The sequence below is a fragment of the Salvelinus sp. IW2-2015 genome, linkage group LG13, assembly GCF_002910315.2.
Source record: "Salvelinus sp. IW2-2015 linkage group LG13, ASM291031v2, whole genome shotgun sequence".
Classification (NCBI taxonomy): Eukaryota; Metazoa; Chordata; class Actinopteri; order Salmoniformes; family Salmonidae; genus Salvelinus; species Salvelinus sp. IW2-2015.
The window spans coordinates 32778369-32800592 of record NC_036853.1 but is presented as its reverse complement, the minus strand read 5'-3'; the positions used below and the strand labels follow the sequence as shown (position 1 = coordinate 32800592).

General features: G+C 43.4%; 1 protein-coding gene across 1 annotated transcript in view; it reads left to right on the top strand.

Moving 5' to 3' along the window:
• The window catches only part of LOC111971230 (SH3-containing GRB2-like protein 3-interacting protein 1), a 108499-nt gene that overhangs the window by 5614 nt on the left and 80661 nt on the right, over positions 1 to 22224 (top strand). The window contains 1 exon segment of the mRNA XM_070446232.1: positions 18621 to 18767. Coding sequence (XP_070302333.1) covers positions 18725 to 18767 — 43 coding nt within the window. The 5' untranslated portion in view covers positions 18621 to 18724.

Below are 22224 nucleotides of genomic sequence, written 5' to 3'. Positions count from 1 at the left end.
ACAGATTACTGCTCCTGTACATAGCCTATCTATAATTTAGCCCAAACAACTACCTCTTCCCCTACTGTATTTATTTATTTATTTTGCTCCTTTGCACCCCATTATTTCTATTTCTACTTTGCACATTATTCCACTGCAAATCTACCATTCCAGTGTTTTACTTGCTATATTGTATTTACCTCGCCACCATTGCCTTTTTTTGCCTTTACCTCCCTTTTCTCACCTCATCTCCTCCAATTGTATATAGACTTATTTCTCTACTGTATTATTGACTGTATGTTTTGTTTATTCCATGTGTAACTCTGTGTTGTTGTATGTGTCGAATTGCTATGCTTTATGTTGGCCAGGTCGCAGTTGCAAATGAGAACTTGCTTTCAACTAGCCTACCTGGTTAAATAAAGGTGAAATTAAAAAAATTATAAAATAAACATAGCATGGTAGCAACACAACATGGTAGCAGCACAAAACAGGGCACAGACAACAGCACAAAGGGCAAGAAGGTAGACACAACAATACATCATGAAAAGCAGCCACAACTGTCAGTAAGAGTGTCTATGATTGAGTCTTTGAATGAAGAGATTGAGATAAAACTGTCCAGTGTGAGTGTTTGTTGCAGCTCGTTCCAGTCGCTAGCTGCAGCGAACTGAAAAGACGACCGACCCAGGAATGTGTGTGCATTGGGGACCTTTAACAGAATGTGACTGGTAGAACGGGTGTTGTCTACTGCAGCCCTCATCTTCCACATACATCTCAGATAGGGGGGAGTGAGGCCTAAGGGTTTTATAAATACGCATCAACCAGTGGGTCTTGCGACGGGTATACAGAGGTGTCCAGTTTACAGAAGAGTGTATAGTGCAGTGATGTGTCCTTTAAGGGGCATTGTTGGCAAATCTAATAGCCGATTGGTAAAGAACATCTAGCCGCTCGAGAGCACCCTTACCTGCCGATCTATAAATTATGTCTCCGTAATCTAGCATGGGTAGGATGGTCATCTGAATCAGGGATAGTTTGGTAGCTGGGGTGAAAGAGGAGCGATTACTATAGAGGAAACCAAATCTAGATTTAACTTTAGCCTGCAGCTTTGATATGTGCTGAGAGAAGGACAGTGTACCGTCTAGCCATACTACCAAGTACTTGTATGAGGTGACTACCTCAAGCTCTAAACCCTCAGAGGTAGTTATCACACCTGTGGGGAGAGGGCCATTCTTCTTACCAAACCACATGACCTTTGTTTTGGAGGTGTTCAGAACAAGGTTAAAGGCAGATACAGCTTGTTGGACACTTAGAAAGCTTTGTTGTAGAGTGTTTAACACAAAATCCGGGGAGGGGCCAGCTGAGTATGAGACTGTATCATCTGCATATAAATAGATAAGAGAGCTTCCTACTGCCTGGGCTATGTTGTTGATGTAAATTGAGAAGAGCGTGGGGCCTAGGATCGAGCATTGGGTTACACGCTTGGTGACAGGCAGTGGCTGAGACAGCAGATGGGGGTACTAAGTTAACATATAGACTTGTTTTATGATGGTCATACCATGGATCATTTAGCTATTTGAGTTTTAGGACCCCTTTAGGTACAGTGGGGCAAAAAAAGTATTTAGTCAGCCACCAATTGTGCAAGTTCTCCCACTTAAAAAGATGAGAGAGGCCTGTAATTTTCATCATAGGTACACTTCAACTATGACAGACAAAATGAGAAAAAAAATCCAGAAAATCACATTGTAGGATTTTTTATGAATTTATTTGCAAATTATGGTGGAAAATAAGTATTTGGTCAATAACAAAAGTTTATCTCAATACTTTGTTATATACCCTTTGTTGGCAATGACAGAGGTCAAACGTTTTCTGTAAGTCTTCACAAGGTTTTCACACACTGTTGCTGGTATTTTGGCCCATTCCTCCATGCAGATCTCCTCTAGAGCAGTGATGTTTTGGGGCTGTTGCTGGTCAACACGGACTTTCAACTCCCTCCAAAGATTTTCTATTTTCTATGGAGACTGGCTAGGCCACTCCAGGACCTTGAAATGCTTCTTACGAAGCCACTCCTTCGTTGCCCGGGCGGTGTGTTTGGGATCATTGTCATGCTGAAAGACCCAGCCATGTGTCATCTTCAATGCCCTTGCTGATGGAATGAGGTTTTCACTCAAAATCTCACGATACATGGGCCCATTCATTCTTTCCTTTACACGGATCAGTCGTCTTGGTCCCTTTGCAGAAAAACAGCCCCAAAGCATGATGTTTCCACCCCCATGCTTCACAGTAGGTATGGTGTTCTTTGGATGCAACTCAGCATTCTTTGTCCTCCAAACACGACGAGTTGAGTTTTTACCAAAAAGTTMTATTTTGGTTTCATCTGACCATATGACATTCTCCCAATCTTCTTCTGGATCATCCAAATGCTCTCTAGCAAACTTYAGACGGGCCTGGACATGTACTGGCTTAAGCAGGGGGACACGTCTGGCACTGCAGGATATGAGTCCCTGGCGGCGTAGTGTGTTACTGATGGTAGGCTTTGTTACTTTGGTCCCAGCTCTCTGCAGGTCATTCACTAGATCCCCCCGTGTTGTTCTGGGATTTTTGCTCACCGTTCTTGTGATCATTTTGACCCCACGGGGTGAGATCTTGCGTGGAGCCCCAGATCGAGGGAGATTATCAGTGGTCTTGTATGTCTTCCATTTCCTAATAATTGCTCCCACAGTTGATTTCTTCAAACCAAGCTGCTTATCTATTGCAGATTCAGTCTTCCCAGCCTGGTGCAGGTCTACAATTTTGTTTCTGGTGTCGTTTGACAGCTTTTTGGTCTTGGCCATAGTGGAGTTTGGAGTGTGACTGTTTGAGGTTGTGGACAGGTGTCTTTTATACTGATAACAAGTTCAAACAGGTGCCATTAATACAGGTAACGAGTGGAGGACAGAGGAGCCTCTTAAAGAAGAAGTTACAGGTCTGTGAGAGCCAGAAATCTTGCTTGTTTGTAGGTGACCAAATACTTATTTTCCACCATAATTTGCAAATAAATTCATAAAAAATCCTACAATGTGATTTTCTGGATTTTTTTTCTCATTTTGTATGTCATAGTTGAAGTGATGAAAATTACAGGCCTCATCTTTTTAAGTGGGAGAACTTGCACAATTGGTGGCTGACTAAATACTTTTTTGCCCCACTGTATATAAAAATGTATAATGATTTGTTAAAATATGGAATTTGGCCTTTACTACTATAGCCCATAGAAATGCATTGAATAACACAGTCTTAATAAAAAAATTAACAGACAGTCAAAAAAGAAATCCTAAGGGTTTCATAACGGTTCACCTTCCAACAGAACCATGACCCTAAGCAGACAGCCAAGACAACGCAGGTGTGGCTTCGGGACAAGTCTCTGAATGTCATTGAGTGGCCCAGCCAAAGCCCGGACTTGAACCCAATCGAACATCTCTGGAGAGACCTGAAAATAGCTCTGCACTGACACTCCCCATCCAACCTGACAGAGCTTGAGAGGATCTGCAGAGAAGAATTGGGATAAACTCAGGTGTACCAAGCTTGTAGCGTCATACCCAAAAAGACTCAAGGCTGTAATCGATGGCAAAGGTGCATCAACAAAGTACTGAGTAAAGGGTCTGAATACTTATGTAAATGTGATTATCATAATTTAAAACTTTTGCTAAAAAGTTTAAAAACCTGTTTTTGCTTTGTCATTATGGGGTATTGTGTGTAGATTGATGAGGAAAAAGATTTAATCCCATTTGGAATAAGGCTGTAACGAAACAAACAGTTTGGCAAAAATCAAGTGTTCTGAATACTTTCTGAATGCACTGTATAAGAAAGCTCAGGAAATATTTTTGTTTTTCTAAACACTTACAGTAGTTAGTTGGAAACATTACGAATATTTTTGTTGGGTCGTTCCATTTCATTTCCGCAAGCCATGACACCCATAGGGCCTTATAAAATATGAGCTTTATTTTGCCTGACTCTGTTTTGTTTTCTCCCAAATTAATTTCCAGGTTTCCATTTTCCCAAATTTTTAAATAGACAAACAATAAATTGGATATTTGAAGCCCACACAATGCTTAAACCACATCAGGAGACGACTTTTGACGTCTGGATTTTCTGTTGTGATATTTTTGTTGTTGTTGGTGTAGTTACCCTTTAACTCCAGTGTGCACCTAGGAAGAGGCTGTTGTTTAGTGGTGTTTTTGTACCGCATATGTGATGGTAGAGTTAGCAAAACAAATACCCACTGGATCGATGCAAATAATCATGATATCATCAAACATTTAATTGAGAAGGTTTTTGGGAAAAAATATATAATTGAAGTTGTTAGGTTTATATCCCATCCTATATCCTGATATTACCAGGTTCTGACCACTAGATATAGATGTTTTGTAGTAAAAAAGATGGAGGAAAATAAGTGTTTCTAATGACATCATCAACCAATTAGTAGGCAATGCCTGCTCATAATGGGCTAAAATCACATGATGCACACCAATGATGCCATTGGAAACACTTCCTCTATCTTTTTACTGGAAAACATAGAAACATGCCATTTTCACAGATGATTGTGCTGGAGATGATCAATATGAAGTCGAGAAATTGTGCAATTTTCCTTTTAAGATATTTTCTATTTTCCCTCCCTCTTGAGGAGGGAGGATTATGAAAGTTCACAGAAGTAACAAATGAAGGTAGAACTACCAATTAGTTAGTGTTTTTACTGATAACAATTTTGTTTATGAATTATTAAGTGATTTAAAACGCTTCACTCTGTAACCAAATGACCTGAAAAATATCAGAATTACTGCAATTGAATTGGCCACAATGAGAAATCATAGTAGTCACAAACCACAGTTGCAGTACAGTAAAGAAAAGTAGAGTATAGTTCTGTACAGTAGAGCACACATGAGTACAGTATAATATACTGTACTTTACTGTGCTCTAATAAGCTGTACTGTGATGTCCAAACTTGTGAAACATAGATGTATATGGTTGGTACAGTAAAAAAAAGTCGGGTTCAGTACAGTAGATCACAAATGAGTAGAGTACAGTATAATGTAATATACTCTACTGTACTGTACAGAACTATTCTCTACTCAACTTTTCTTTATTGCACTGTATTCTACTGTACTGTACTCTCCTGCACTGTACTCCACCCTTTACTGTACTGTGCTATGCTATACTGGACTCTACTGTGCTCTATGGTGATGAGCAAACCTGTTAAACTTAGACGTCTATTATTGGTACAGATTTAGTCCAGTCTGGACCAACCAAATGTGGTCTTGTTTGGGGGCAGCACTCATTAGAATGATAGCCAGTGAGTAGAATAATACCCGCACATGCCAAGGAGGATATTAATTTTGTCTACCTTTGTGTACCTCAGGATACATCACCACGAAGAGAATGCCATTCATAATTATGCATTTCTGTATTGTACAGATCAAGGACCCATTACTCTAGTTCAGAACCAAAATAGATGTTTTCAAACTCAAGGTGTCATATCGTAGCTAACACTCCAGTCTTTCTGCAGACATCTTTACTTGGGGTAGATACTTAAGAGTTTTTGGGTAATGTGTAGTCACGTAAAATCTGAAGGAGATTTTAATGTCATTCTATTACCAAACTTTGCATCTGACCTGTTCCTCAAGTAAATTAAAAGTAGACTTCTGCATGTAGGTGTATGATTTGTTAGACGTATCAATGTCTTTTTGCTTGGTATACATTTTGAAGTGAAAAGGTGAGTCCCAGTATCACTCTGTTACTGTGGAATTGCCTATAATTAGCTTTGAAGTGTACTACTTTTATTTTATGGCTGTCAGCCACATCAGCTGTTATGTGCCATACTGTATATATGACATTATGGAGGAGTTTTCCATATGTTCTGGTACTCCTACAAGACTTCATGAATTTTCAATCCAGAAATGAACTAGACTCTGATCCCAGGACAGACAGACATGAATTAGACAGACAGATGGATGTCATGGGTTGAAGTCTCCCCCCCCCCTCTCTCTTTGCCATAGTGGACCATTTATCTGATTTACTGAGGGATGTTTTAATGAGGACTAAGAGTCGAGTGGCGTACCAGAGCTAAGAGGCCCCTGACGCAGCCTGGCTCCACTCTGGGCCCCTTGGCAGGCATCACAACCACCACTGCCCTCCTCTTCTGGCCTGGCTAACTCTTCACACACATGCCCACTTTGAGAGAATCTAGCAGCTGGTCAATGTTTATTACGCAACCCTGAGATCTACCACATGAAAAAGTCTTCTGGAATCGCACAACATCGTTAGAACAGAGGGAAAGAAAAGGAAGAAAAGCAGAACCAACATTTTTTTGAAAGGGTTGAGTAATTGTCTTTTGGCAGAGCGAGGGGTGGTCATTTAGTGAGGTCGATTTGGGCTAAGGTGGTCGATTTGAGACGTCTGTCTGTCTCACCATTGAAAAATCTTGATTTCCATTTTGGAAATTAACTACAGTTAGCTAGCTAGGCTACAGCCGGTCTGATTGATTAGCCTGAGTAGATTACATAAGATCTGTTGAGTCAGGGCCCGCTTCAGAGTGTCAGATTTGAAATGTCATAGCAGGTTCAACAGCTTACACTGTATCTTTCCTAACTCCGAGGGTTAGACAGTTATCATCTGACGTGTGTGTATGTCGTCTTGTCTATTGTAACAGGATCCTTGTACACATAGGCCTCTCATTCCTCTCTGTAACACACTGGCCCACTTGACTATGCATAATGACCAGTCACAGGGTCATTAATGTTGGTCCTAATGTTTAGCTAGTGTTCCTGCTCCTCTCCATACTCTCGTAAATCAGACATGGTCTTGGCATGGTCGCTGATACTGTCAGCTCTCTGGCCTGGCCTCTCTGGTAGAAAGAGAAGTTTGAAATGGGTATCAATTAGGGGTGGCACAATTACTGTATAACCGTGTAACCGGCGGTTATGGATGAAGACCGTCATTAAAATAACAGCTGACCGTAGACGGGACGGCGAGGCATTCGGGGGGGTTGAGTCCGTTTCTGCAATAATATGGACTCTTAACAACATGATTCAACTTTGTTGCCCCTTGCTGAAGCAAGCAAAGTGTTGTAGCAAACGATTAATAGAATGGGCTTGGAACTTCTAACCACAAAGATCCTATTCATAGATTTCAACTGCGTCACTTGGTCGCATTGCGCCATAGTTATGAACTCTCTCAAGCCGCACTCTATGGCGCAATCGTTTCAATGGTTATATAGAATGTTCATTCAACTGATGTTATCTGATGTGGCTCATGCAATGGAATCTATTTTTTTGTAATGTCAGTTGAGTTGAATCAACAAATCACAGCACATATGTACACGTCCCGCTTCTATTTCCTGCTCTGCTCCTATTGGTACACTCATTGGCCGCCAGTCCACCCATTATGCCATCATTGACCTGAATGGAGACGGGCATTCTATTCATTCTATTTCTATGGCAACACACGCGGGCCGGAGCAGAGGAAAGGAGAAATGTATTATTCGAGCGGTTATTACGTAGACCAGTAACCGTCATCCAAAATTCCATGACGGTCACAGCCGTAGTATCAACAAAAACAACAGGATGTTCAACACGGAACTGTGGTTCCCTCTGGGTATTATATTAGGCAACACATGATGTTTATGTCCCATTAGCTTATGGTAAATGAGCAGATCTCGTTTGAAATACGATTTGAAATCTTTGCTCTACCCTGCTAGATGGGCAGGTTTTGCTGTTTTGGGACTATTTTATTTATCCATTAAGCCAGGCAAGCGCAGTATTTTAAATCTATTTAAAATGATTTTGAATTGTATTTGACCCCAAGTCTGAATGTGAGAAGAGGACAGTCTGCCAGCCAGGGAGAGCCATGGAGAGTTCAAGGCAGGGTTGAGGATGGGAAATTGTGAGGGAGCGGTGTGCCAAGCAGGCCGGGTGGGGTGTGAGTTTTGGGTGTGCTTGCCTGGGAAAATTCCTCCTCCCCTCCCGTCTTCTGTCTTGTGTTGCACAGTTAAACCCTGCAGCAAAAACAGACTGATCCTAGAGCTTTACTCTATACAAAGGTCTGACACCTACACCACACCGTCTGCAACCCAAATGCCACCGTATTCCATATATAGTGCACTACTTTTGACCAGGGCCCACAGGGCTTTGGTCAAAAGTAGTGCGCTATGTAGGGAATAGGGTGCCATTTGTGACGTAGGGAATAGGGTGCCATTTGTGACGCAGTCACCATCACACCACTGCCTGGCTGTGAGAGAGATAGAAAAAGGGATGTTTGTGTTTTGTGTCCTAGTCAGAGCCTGTTCAGACCTGTCTTTATGACGTTATTAGAACGGTGTCTGAATACCGGAGCATAAATAGCAGGGGATAACACCCGAGCTGCTGAGGCAGGGATGATGCACACATACAAGTACGCACAGATGAACACGCAGCACACCTGTGGGAGTCCATCAACCATGAATAATCAATCTCTGGTTGGTAGAAGGAATAGGGCCCTATAAAATCAGTTTTAATTTCTGCCTGATTATGTTTTTGTTTTTTTCCGAAATTCTGTTTCCCTCCCTCTGTTTCTCCAACTTTTCACTCTCAAATAGACAAACTACTAGTTTGGATGTTCTAAGTCCACAACAATGCTTAAACCACGCCATGAGACCACTTTTGAAGTCTGGGAAAAATTTGAGAAATGTAGACTTTTCGGTGTAGTTACCCTTTAATTCCAGTGTGCACCTAGCAAGACGCTTGCTTTTGTTTAGCAGTGTTCAAATCAAGTTTTATTGGTCACATACACGTATTTAGCAGATGTTATTGCGGGTGTAGCGAAATGCTTGTGTTCCAAGCTCCAACAGTGCAGTAGTATCTAACAATACACAAGTCTAAAAGTAAAAGAATGAAATATAGAAAAAATATGTATAAATATTAGGACGAGCATTGTCGGAGTGGCATTGACTAAAATACAGTAGAATACAGTATATACTGTATTGATGAGTAAAGCAGTATGTAAACATTAAAGTGACTAGTGTTCCGTTATTAAAGTGGCCAGTGATTCCATGTCTATGTATGTAGGGCAGCAGCCTCTAAGGTGCAGGGTTGAGTAACTGGTTGGTAGCCTGCTATTGATGGCTATTTAACAGTCTGATGGCCTTGAGATAGAAGCTGTTTTTCAGTCTCTCGGTCCCGGCTTTGATGCACCTGTACTGACCTCGCCTTCTGGATGATAGCGTGGTGAGCAGGCCATGGCTCGGGTGGTTGATGTCCTTTCATGATCTTTTTGGCCTTCCTGTTGTAGCGCACGTGATGGTAGAGTTTGTAAAACTAATATCCATTGGATTGATGCAAATAATCATGATATCCTTCTGCCAGGTAAGCATAGGCTACTTTGTAGTTAACATTTACTTAATAAGTTTTTTGGGGAAACCGTTTCCATCTACTAAAAAGACTTTTGAATATTGTTTTATTCCATTTTAATGTATGCATTCTGTGATTCTGTCTGTGTTCTCCACGTCACGGATTTGACAGGGCCCTAATGGAAGAAACAGTTGATTCTGGAAGAGGAACGGTAGATCCTAGGCTGAGGAAGGCAGTTCGTCTTTCTCTTCTAACCCAGACTTTTAAATTGGACTTCAAACTCATGGCGTTAGTCTGTAAATGTCATAGCTGAGTCATTTCCCCGGGTCTCCCCATGGCATGCCGGTATGAGGTGGAGCGGTGTGAGGTAGCGAGGTGAACTGTTTCAGTAGTGCAGCGGTGAGCCGAGGCTCTGCGTATGGAGTCAGGGAGGGAGAACATATGCTTTATTATGTGACACATTTCAGCTGGTGTGAAGTACCTCGCTGACGAGTACGACTGTAGGCGCAGGGCTGCCAGGAAGGTTTATATGTGTGTCCCTCCGATATCTCCTGCTGTTATTCGCTGGAGGGAAGCTCCGACATGATGTTCCGGCCTCTGGTGTGTGTGGTTGTTTGTGTGTATTATGTGTAGAAGTGTCCAATATTCATGTTCTCTCTATTGGCTCCATAAGGGACCTCACCACGCAACTGTGCACGGTATGGCATAGCACAGAACAATATAGCACAGATGCACCTTTCATCATAGCACAAAACAACATTGCAGAGCACCACAGTATTATAGCACCAGTCAGTAGTCCTACAATAGGACTCACCCCAATAGCACCAGGGCTCCTGCCAGTTAACCTAGGAATTATAGGACTCTATCTCCATGGAGACCAGCCATCGGGGCCTGAAAAGGGGGCCAGGTCAGAATAGTCTTGGACTCGGCGGAGCTCACGCCCTACATTAGGTTTTTAGCCTGCTGAGTACTTCACTGTGTACGCAAAACCCATATTAGCATCCTCGTGGGTGGCCAGTCAGAGCGAGAGACTGACAGAGGAGAGAAAGAGATTGATATGGTTATGAAAGTGTGATCGTTTATGGATCATTTCTGAAACGCCATTCCATTTATAATTGTATAATGCTTAGAGGTGTCACTTTCTACTTTTAGCCTAGTGGTGATGGCCTGCTATGCCTGAAAAACATCACACTCTTTCCTGATATCATTCCATAATTTTTGCACTTTTGAATCTCCTTTGAAACGTCCTCAAATCACGCCAGTTGCTAACTCCATTTTGAGGGTTTGGGGAAACTAGCTCATCAGAGCAAGCAGTGTATTGTATACGTATGTTTAAAGATGGGATCTGATATTGGAGTGAGTAATGCTGTATGTTTATACAGACCTGGCCCCTGTGGACGTGCTAATAGGTTCTGCGTAAGAGGAACACTTTGGGTTGGTGTTGACATCACCTCATTAGTTCAGGCTGCAGACCAGACCACGGAGCGTCACACACACTGGTGACTAACCAATCTTTTCCACTCGGTGTGTGTTAAACTGTGGATCAGAGAAAAAACTAGGCTGAGGGTAAACTGAGATGTCACCGTCATCACATTTGCCACTGAACTGGTTCTACTGTGCCCTATACTATGAATCAGGCTTGAAACTTTGGTGAACTCTTGAGTTCAACTCAGGTTAACCGGTACCACGAAAGTGGCTCACCTTTTAGCCAGGTACATTTCATTGGCAACAAATCTAACTGACCACAACCACATAACGTCTGACCACAACCACACAACGTCTGACCACAACCACACTACTACTGACCACAACCACTCTACTGCTGACCACATCTAGTGACCACAACTTCTGACCACAACCACACAACTTCTGACCATAACCACACAACTACTGATAACAACCACAAACCTACTGACCACAACCACACAACTACTGACCACAACCACACAACTTCTGATCACAACCACACAACTGGTGAACACGTCTAGTGACCACAACCACACAGCTAGTGATCACAACCACACAACTGCTGACCACAACTACTGACCATACAACTTATGATCAGAACCACACAACCACTGAACACATTTGGGGACCACAACCACACAACTACTGACCACACAACCACAACCACACATCTACTGACCACAAGTACTGACCACATTTACTGACCACAACCACACAACTGCTGACCACATCTCGTGACCACAACCACACAACTACTGACCACAACAACACATCTTCTGACCACATAACTACTGACCACCACAATTACTGACTACAACCACACAACTTCTGACTACATTCACACAACTACGGACCACAACCACACAACTTCTTCCCACACAACTACTGACCACACATCTAAATCACCATAACTACTGACCACCACCATTACTGACCACAACCACCTAGCCACAACTACTGACCCTAACCACACAACTACTGACCCTAACCACACAACTACTGACCGCAACCACACAACTACTGACCGCAACCACACAACTTCTGACCCCAACCACATAACTTCTGAACACACAACTACTGACCACTCAACTACTTACCACAATTACTGACCACAACCACACAACTGCTGACCACATCTAGTGACCACAACCACACAACTACTGACCACAACCACATATATTCTGACCACACAACTATTGACCACACTTCTAATCACCATAACTACTGACCACCGCAATTACTGACTACAACCACCCAATTACTGACCACAAAACTACTGACCACCACAATTACTGACCACAACTATTGAACCACAACTACTGATCACAATTACTGCTCTGGTCTGCGCTAGCTCTGGTCCTGGGTGTAGCTAGCTAGCTGTGCCTCGCACTAGCTCTGGTCTGTGCTATAAATGGTATCTACTTAAATGTCCTTGCATATAATTACTACCAACAATAATTGTAACTCTTGAACTGTTCAGGCTAGATACACCAAACCAGCCTGAACATGTGAAAGTTATCTTAACTTCAAATTCATGAAAACTTTTATGAACTATAGACATTTGCGTAAAATATCACACCTACATTCGTTCTTGAACCGTTCGAACTAAAGACACCAAACCAACTTCCACATGTTCACACTATCCTAACTTCAAAGTCTTAACAGGTTTTACTGTCTATCACTATAGAAATTAGCATACAATAACCCACCAACAATAAGCGTTCAAGCTAGATACAACAAACCAACGTTCATATGTTCAGGCTATTTTAACTTTTCATCTACCTACTTTTTCAACTATAACCAGTCCCCATCATTACTACTGCAAACAGTATCACTACTATAATGTTTTTCTAAACCATACATACTTTAAAACTGATTTGCTTTAAATAGTACAGTAAAACGTTTTAAACATTTACCATTACCACAAAAATACTTTTAAAGAGTTAAAGCAAGTCCCATCAATTGTACTTCATGTACAATTACAATCTAGTTGTTGTTATTATTATAATATGCATATGGACAGGAGTTTTCCCAGATTACATGACCTAAGGCCTAGAGTTTTGTGCTGGCCAGGTAGAGAGGAAAAACTGTAGGTGTCTGTAGTCTTACAGAGTGTTATTTAGTGTAGACTGTGGTAGAGGCTTAGTAGAGAGAGGTTCCACAATAAACAGAACCAATCTGGGGAGTAAACAGTAAACGTATTGTTTCTGTGAAGAGGTGGGCTCACTGCACAGTCTTACTGGAAGAGGCATGGTGTGTTGCTACCATCACATACAGCAGTTATCCCTTATTAGTTTAAGGCCATTGGGACCACTGCAGAAAGATAAAGCACCAATGTCCCCAGTGAGTCGTCTAACTGAGTCAATGTGTCCTGATGTTCTCCTCTGAAAGGGAAGTCCATTCAGCTCCCCTGGCCCTTGTGCTGTGTGTCAGGTCTCTGTCTCAGCCCTGAACGGCAGCAGCGTGACTCTTCTTGCAGGTTGCCGTGGCGATCCACAAGTCCCCTCTCACCCCTCTGTCAGCACTGGTGATGAGGAATGCTGATTAGGAAGCGGTGGGCTCAAACCAAAACATTCCACCAGGCCAAGCGAGAGCGAGAGTCAGCAAGGCGGTGATAAGACTGGGTTATGTCCATGTGCCTACGTGCCGCTCGGCCAGCCATGTCCTCTGTTTGTCTTGCCCACAGTGACCTAATGATACAATGACACCCCAGACACAGATCACTTTGCCCTGCCCAAGGGAGAGGGAGAGACTTGGTGTAAGGGTGGGGTTATCCGGGCCTTTTAGGGTAATTAGCATCCACTTACTGGTTGTTGGTCTGCTGACGTTTGATTGGTTTGTTTAGTCTGTTGCTGATGGGGTTTAGCTCTGCCTGTAGTGAGACTGGGACACACACTACCTTAAAGGCCCAGTGCAGTCAAAAACGTGATTTACCTGTGTTCTATATATATTTCCACACTGAGGTTTTGAGTGTATGAACTGTTTGAAAAGACTGCCAGAAATTGCAGCCTGTTTTGGTGGAATGGAGCCTTGGCCTTTCCATGGTGACATTACCATGTGGTAAATTAGTTAATAGACCAATAAGAAAGAGTTCCAAACCTCTCTGACAATAACAGCTAGTTTTCCCCTCCCCACTCAGACCCCTCCCTGACAGTCCTAGCAAAATGATTGCTTAAAAATTGTTCATTGCTAAGAAGTAGGGTTGTGAATGTTTAAAACGTTAAAACAAAAATGGGATTGTCGTAAACGTTAAGAAAAAAAATCATTTTTTTCTACAAAAGAAAAATCACAGTGTAGTTATCACAAAACATATTCAAATAGTATTTTTTTAACCCCCTTTTTCTCCCCAATTTTGATCTTGTAACATCGCTGCAACTCCCCAACGGGCTCAGGAGGCGAAGGTCAAGTAATGTGTTCTCCGAAACATGACCCGCTTAACCCGGAACCCAGCCGCACTAATGTGTCCAAGGAAACCCTGTTCACCAGATGACCGAGGTCAGCCTGCAGGCGCCCGGCCCACCACAAGGAGTCGCTAGAGCACGATGCGCCAAGAAAAAAACCCTGGCCAAATTCTCCCCTAACCCGGACGACACTTGGTCAATTGTGCGCCGCCCTATGGGACTCCCGATCACGGCCAGTTGTGATACAGCCCGGGATTGAACCCGGATCGGTAGTGAAGCCTCTATCACTGCATTGCAGTGCCTTAGACCGCTGCGTCACTCGGGAGGCCTACAAAACCTCTTCTTAGCCATAAACCATTGCATGCCTACTTGTCCGGTGTGTGTTTCTTTTTATGCCTGCTACGTTAAAGAGACAGAATAATGTGTGTTGAGAGGAATAGAGAGCAGTTGCTTCACAACTTATTTCTACCTGAAAATACATGATCTAAGTGGGCTCCCGAGTGGCGCAGCGGTCTAAGGCTTTGCATCTCAGTGCTAGAGACATCACTACAGACCCTGGTTCAATTCCAGGCTGTATCACAACCGGCCGTGATTGGGAGTCCAATAGGGCGGCGCACAATTCTCTCAGCGTCGTCCGAAGTTAATTGTAATGATTGTTTTTCTATGCATAATGTAAAATGAAAAGCTGTACTGAAAGACTCATGTGAAGGCCAAATTACAGAGGAGGAACTTCTTGGTGCAATTAAAGCCTTTACATCTGGGAAAACTCCAGGACTGGATGGCGAACCAGTTGAGGTATATTTTTTGATGTACTCAGAGGACCGTTATTAGCATGTTTTAACCACTCCTATAAAAATGGTAGATTATCAGATACTCAACAAGAAGATCTGATTTCACTATTACTAAAACAGGACCCAGGTGGTAAGTAGAAAGATTCAGTCCATTTAAAAAATTGGAGACCCCTTTAACTTCAGGGTTGTGATGCAACAATTCTATGGAAGTGCATAGTGCATATAATTAAAAAGGTATTGTCGGATATTATTCATCCTAATCAGACAGGTTTTTTAAATGGATGATACCTTGAAGATAATATAAGACTAGTACTGCAAACAACAGAAAACTGTGAAACCAGGCCTGGTATTCATATCTGACTTTGAAAAGGCTTTTGATAAAGTACGACTTGAATTTATATATAAATGGAATGTTTCAATTTTGGAGAATATCTTTTTCAATGGGTTAAAGTTATGTATAGTAACCCTAGGTGTAAAATAGTAAATAATGAATAAATAATCCACTATCGGCATATGCATTTATTATGGCCATCGAGATGTTACCTATTAAAATCTAATTATGATGTGTACTATATTATGTATTGAATCACAAAAAATACAACTTTTACATTACTGTGTAGTTTACCAATAAAATGGTCTGACAGTGACGTGGACATACTCAGTATTCATATCCCGAATGAAATCATTTATCTCGTTACAATACATTTTAATAGAAAGTTAGCAAAAATAGACAAGATCTTGCTACCATGGAAAGGAAAATACATGTACACTACTGTTCAAAAGTTTGGGGTCACTTAGATATTTGTTTTTGAAAGAAAAGCAATTTTTTTTGTCCATTAAAATAACATAAAATTGATCAGAAATACAGTGTAGACATTGGTAATGTTGTAAATGACTATTGTAGCTGGAAACGGCAATATTTTTTATGGAATATTTACATAGGCGTACAGAGGCCCATTTATCAGACTTGTAGAGGTCTACAATTTTTTTTTCTGAGATCTTGGCTGATATCTTTTGATTTTCCCATGATGTCAAGCAAAGAGGCACTGAGTTTGAAGGTAGGCCTTGAAATACATCCACAGGTACACCTCCAATTGACTCTAATTATGTCAATTAGGCTATCAGAAGCTTCTAAAGCCATGACATCCTTTTCTGGAATTTTCCAAGCTGTTTAAAGGCACAGTCAACTTAGTGTATGTAAACAAACTTCTGACCCACTGGAATTGTTGGAAAAAAAGTGTTGGAAAAATGACTTGTTTTATGCACAAAGTTTAGTATAGTTTGTTAACAAGAAATTTGTGAAGTGGTTGAGAAACAACTTTTAATGACTCCAACCTAAGTGTATGTAAACTTCCGACTTCAACTGTATATAGTATGTATAAGCTGGAAGTGGAAGCCTAAGTTTTGTTTTCCATTAGTTTACTCCAATTAGAGGAGGGCTTGGTAGGGTTAGGGGAAAATAATAACGGAAAATATATTTAAAAAAATATATATTGTACATAAAATAATTTATATATATTTATAGAAAATACTATAATGGGGATTGCAAATGATGCAGACAATTACATTGATAGAAGCCACAATTTATATTAAAGCTGACCCCCCCCCCCCCCCCCCCAATATAAGAGCAGGAGACCTTTCACCGTTCTATCCTAATGTTCGTTTGTGTCAGCTCAGCCTCAGTTTGACACCCTTAGTCGTCCCCTTGACTGCCGCTCTCCCCACGTCACCCCTGGTCTCCCCTCTAGTCTTTGCACCGCTATCACGCGCCGAGGGGACACGTTTGACCGTTGCCCAGCACTCGGGACAGAAGTTCCATCTTCACTCCTCCAGCACTCAAATCATCAATCGCCCTCCTTTCAAATAGATCACCAGAAAACTACGACACTTTACCTTGAGCTTACTATCAGATAGATATTCAATTGGTTTCTGGGTTGTGTGAAACTGCTGTTTTTGTTGTTGAAAAGGGATGTGAAGGGATCAGAGACGAATGATGGAGGAACGATGTGCCAAGTGCAAGACTGCCCTCTGCCGGTGTTACAGAGAATAAAAGTAGGTCAGAGAGAGAGACTGACGGAGGGAGGGAGGACGGGGGGAGCATGAGAGAGAGGGGGGGGGGGGAGCGGGAGAAAAAGAGAGCGAGCGGGAGAGGATGAGGGGAAGTGTCTTTGCAGCCTATTTGTTTTTCCAATTCTGCCGCATTTGAAAAGGAAAATCCCCCACCTTGTTACGGTGTCAAACCTGTGGGAGGAATATCTGGCAATTAAGAACTGCTGTATCATGCACTTCAGAGGATGAATGATCGTTTCTGTAAGTGTCGAAGAGCAGGCTGTTGAGCTCTGCTAAAAGGGGAGGAGGAAAAGAGATACTGAGTTGAGATGACACTGCAGCAGCAGGCTCTGCTCTGATATTCTGATATCAATGACAGCTTTCTCTCCGCTCAAGAGCGGAGAAGGCAGTGCTTGTAAAAGGATGGGTCATACAGTATTCTGGGATGAAGAGTCAGTTGAGCCAGCCAGTAGTCATGTTTTCTGTACGAGTTACACACGTGTAATAGATGTAGATCATCCAGTCACAATAGATCATCCAGTCACAACTAGAACTGTTTGATGGAGACTGTATCCGACTCAGGCTTGAGGCACCACTTCAACGGCATGTTCTAGGCTTAGTAAAAATGTGTCCTGTCCGATTTTACATTTCTAGATGCATTTTAATTTGTCCGACTGTCATTACAGTTATGCAGTCAGTTCAGTGTCTGTTTTCAGAGTGTCTGAGACGACATCTGATTCGGAGCTGAAACTGCAGTCTATTACATTATTTGTTTTCTGCCTTTTTAATTCAATTGCATTTTGATGTGGTCGGTAATTTGATCTGTTTTATACCAACCCCGTCTATGTAACATATGTGACCCCTGACATCTAAGGGTGGTTAACCGTTGTGTCAACCACAGTGACGTTTGAAAGACATCTCAACACTTCTGCCAAGTGTAATAATCAGAGTGATGAGTTCACAAGGCCAGTGTTATGACACTCTGGCAAAGTGTCAGATATATAGAAAGAGATGCACTGTTAGAATACAACCAGCAGGAGGCAGCAGAGGCATGTGGCACTGATGTCTCTTCTGCAGAAAGTTTGTCTTTCCATCCTGTTTATTGTACGGTTTGCAGTTTTATTTCCTCCATACGATATTGAAAGACTGTTAAAAGTAGGAGGATTTGTCCTATTTCATCGTATTTCTCTACTAATCTGACACATTTTCCCTGTTCTCACCCTTATCTCTCCTTCCTCTCTCCTTCCTCTCTCCTTCATCTCTCCTTCCTCTCCTTGCTCGTTTCCCTCTTTCTCCCAGGGTGCAAGGAGTTAATGCCACTGGCCCAGTGTTCAGTGCACAGAGAAGTGGCTCTTTTCTATACAGGTCAGGTACACTCAGGCTGTTTGTGTATAGTCACCTTCACTGACCGAGAGCGGTCCAGAGAGCACTTCTACAGAACTACATTAGCATTTTCCACAGGTCCTTCAGTGTGTGTGTGTGTGTGCGCATCTGTCCTCTCAGCCAGGGAGCTCAGTCAGGTGCAGTCATCCTCACTCCTCCTTTAATGCGACTGGTCCCTCTCTTTCTTTCTCTCCTCACAGACTCTCTGCCGTCCGTCTCTATTTCCCATCCCTTCGTCCTTCCATCCCTCTGTCTGCCTGTGGATATTCCAGATATGCGACCTGCTCCATGGAGATTGCTGTAGATGGCTGAGGAGCTGTGCACCGGCTGGTTTCGCATTGTCGCAGGTATGCGCACCTCTCTCTCTCGCTCTCTCTTTCCTCACCTCTCTGTCAACTTCCTCTGTGCGAATGTGTGCGGGTGCACTACATCACTGCAACTGTGTGCGTTGCGATGCTTACGAGTATGTGTGCGTCCTATAGTTGCGTTGTCTTTTTATTTCTGTGCGTGTGGATGTATACATGCCCCTTCCAAATGTACCTGTTACCCTCTTGGTTGTGTTTGGTGCAGAGGCGTCACAGAGAGGTATAGTAGAGGGAGGCCCACAGTGTAGAACAGAACAGTGCCCACGTGGTCTGCTGCTGGCCTTAAAGGATCCTCTAATCTACCTGCAGTAGAAATGGGTCAGGGACTAGTAGAGTAGAGCTGCACCACAGAGGGGTAGACAATTGGTAGGTGAGGACCGAGCCATGTGTTTTTAAGATAAATACATACAAATACTAAATGCGTGGCTCTGGATGAGGATATCTACGCCACAGGAAACTTTCTGTTCTCCTTTCTGTGGGTTTTGCTCAGGACCGACTGTGTTCAGCTCCTCCTACTGGCTATCTGACTTAACTGCTTGTAGTTGTGCAGAGTGCTGCTACTGATGGAAGCTACCATTATCTGCCAGATGCAGGGGTCCCAGACTCCAGTCCAGGAGAGCAATAGCAAGTGCATGTTTTTTTTGTTTCAGCCCAGGTCTAACACTCCTGCGTCAGCCAATAACTTCATCACAATCTTCAATTTAGATCACAATTGGTTGAATCATGTGTGTTAGAGATTAGCTGGAACAAAAGCCGGCATGCCCTGGCCAGTAAGCATGTGTCAATAAGCATGCTTGCAGTAGGCTGTTATTGTGACAGTGACCTACCATTTACAGAGCCCTGAGCTGTACTCCAATTTTCCAGCCATACAAATACAGTAACTAAAACGGGCAAAGCCCCTCAGACCCCGCAATTTAAAATCATAATCGCATTTTATTTGCCACATTCTTCGTGAACAACAGGTGTAGACTAACAGTGAAATGCTTACTTATGGGCCATGCTGAAACAGGAAAGGAGCTTCCCAAAACTGTTGCCACAAAGTTGGAAGCACAGAATCGTCTAGAATGTCATTGTGTGCAGTAGCGTTAAGATTTCCCTTCACTGGAACTAAGGGGCCTAGCCCGAACCATGAAAAACCACCCAAGACCATTATTCCTCCTCCACCGTACTTTACAGTTGGCACTATGCTTTCGGGCAGGTAGCGTTCTCCTGGCATCCGCCAAACCCATATTCGTCCGTCGGACTGCCAGATGGTGAAAAGCATGGTTCATCACTCCAGAGAACTCGTTTCCACTGTCCCAGAGTCCAATGGCGGCGAGCTTTACACCACTCCAGCGTATGCTTGGCATTGCGCATGGTGATCTTAGGCTTGCGTGTTGCTTCTCGGCCATGGAAACCCATTTCATGAAGCTCCCGATGAACAGTTCTTGTGCTGACGTTGCTTCCAGAGGCAGTTTGGAACTCGGTAGTGAGTGTTGCAACCGAGGACAGGTGATTTTTACACGCTTCAGCACTCACCGGTCTCGTTCTGCGAGCTTGTGTGGCCTACCACTTCGCGGCTGAGCCATTGTTGCTCCTAGACATTTCTATTTCACAATAACAGCACTTACAGTTGACCGGGGCAGCTCTTGCATGGCAGAAATTTGACAAACTGACTTGGAGAGGTGTCAATATGACAGTGCCATATTGAAAGTCACTGAGCTCTTCAGTATGGGTCATTCTGCTGCCAATGTTTGTCTACAGAGATTGCATGGCTGTGTGCTTGATTCTATACACCTGTCAGCAACGGGTGTGGCTGAAGTAGCCAAATACACTACATGGCCTTCAAATTAGTGGATCTAAGGCACTGCTTTCCTGTTCTCTCCTGCCAGCTCCTCTCATCTCTTTTCCCTCATTCCCTCATCAGCTCTTCTTTCATATCCTCTATTGTTTACCCTCATCATCTCCTCCTCATTTTTCTCATTTTTTCCTCATCTCTCCTTCCCTCTCTCAATCGGTTGTCTTGCGTGCCCACCTTCCCTGTTTCTCTGTCTTGTGGCCTCCTTGCCCCTCTCATGCGGTAGCAGTCTCTGGTGATTAAGGTGGCAGTTTCCCAGCCCCTTGCTGTACAGCCATGACTGAGTCAGTGTAGCCTGCTGGTTGTAAGTGTCTAGTCTTCTCCTAGTTAACACCAGTGTCTCCTCTCAATGCCACCATCACCCAGCGTAGTACTTTAGGCTTTATTTAGCAAGTCCCCTCCCTCCTTCCCTCTTTTTGTCACTGCTCACCGGCTGGTGGCTAAATCTCCTCTGGGGGACAGTCGAGGAGAGTAGCCACCTCGTCTGGCAGAGCTAGGGGGTAGCCTGAGGAATGGAGGGAGAGGGGGGAGAAGAGATAAAGCTGTGGGCAGGGAGGGGACTTCTCTCAGGAAGCATCTGCTGGGTGTTAAGTATACAGAGAGAGGGAGGGTGGAGAGGGAGAGAGCATGCCATGGCTTAATGAGGGGAGAGAGGGGGCGAGAGGGAATGAAGAGCGAGGGAGAAAAAAAGAGGAGAGAAGAAGCGGGAGAGGGAGAGCATTTCACATGGGCTTGAGCATGACCTGGATAATGCATTGAACACGAAGAGACACAGGGCTGGCTCAATTTAAAGTGTGACAGGCGGACTCATAAACAGGCAGGACAGCATGTGTCTCATCTGTCTTCCTGTGTAAGAAGCCTAACTTACATCTTTCTTTAAATCTGAATTGCATCTGCAAGTGATTTAGTCATTTGTTGAGTAATATCATTTTTTATTACAAGAGTAGCTCTGTCACTATTATCGTGGCTGCTGTTGTTGTTATGGAGGCTTCAGCAGCTCATGTCTCTCTCTATTCAGTCTCTGCTCCATAGCCAGAAACATAAACATCCTCTTCTCTCTCTATTTCACCCCCAATCTCTCTCTTTCTCTCTCAGTTCTCTTGTTCTCCCCCTTGTTCTCTCTTTCACTCTTTGTCTTTACTCCGTTAGTGGTCATCCCTTAGCCTCTGGCTCCATCCACCCCCACATTTTAAAAGTAATCACCAGCCTCCATGCACACACACATCCACACCTCCCTCCCTCGTTCTCTCCTCCATCTCTCCCTCATCCCCTCTCGCTGGCAGCAGGCTGAGAGTAGCAGTACACACACACACACACCTCCCTCCTCCTCTCCTCAATCTGGGTCCATCCAGGCTGAGAGTAGCAGTAGCAGCATAAACGATAGAAGACCGTAGCTCCTCCCTCGGTTGGGCTGGGTCTAGAGAGGCAGCTGTACACGGCGTCGGTCTCCCTGACGTCACAATGATTGATCGTTATCCCCAATGGCACTGGCAGCGGAGAGGGAGAGAGAGAGGGAGGGGCATAGAGAGAGAGAGAGAGGGATGGTGGGAGGTGGAGAGAGAGAGCAGGCATACTGAGCCAGCAGGCAGAGCAAAAACAGTG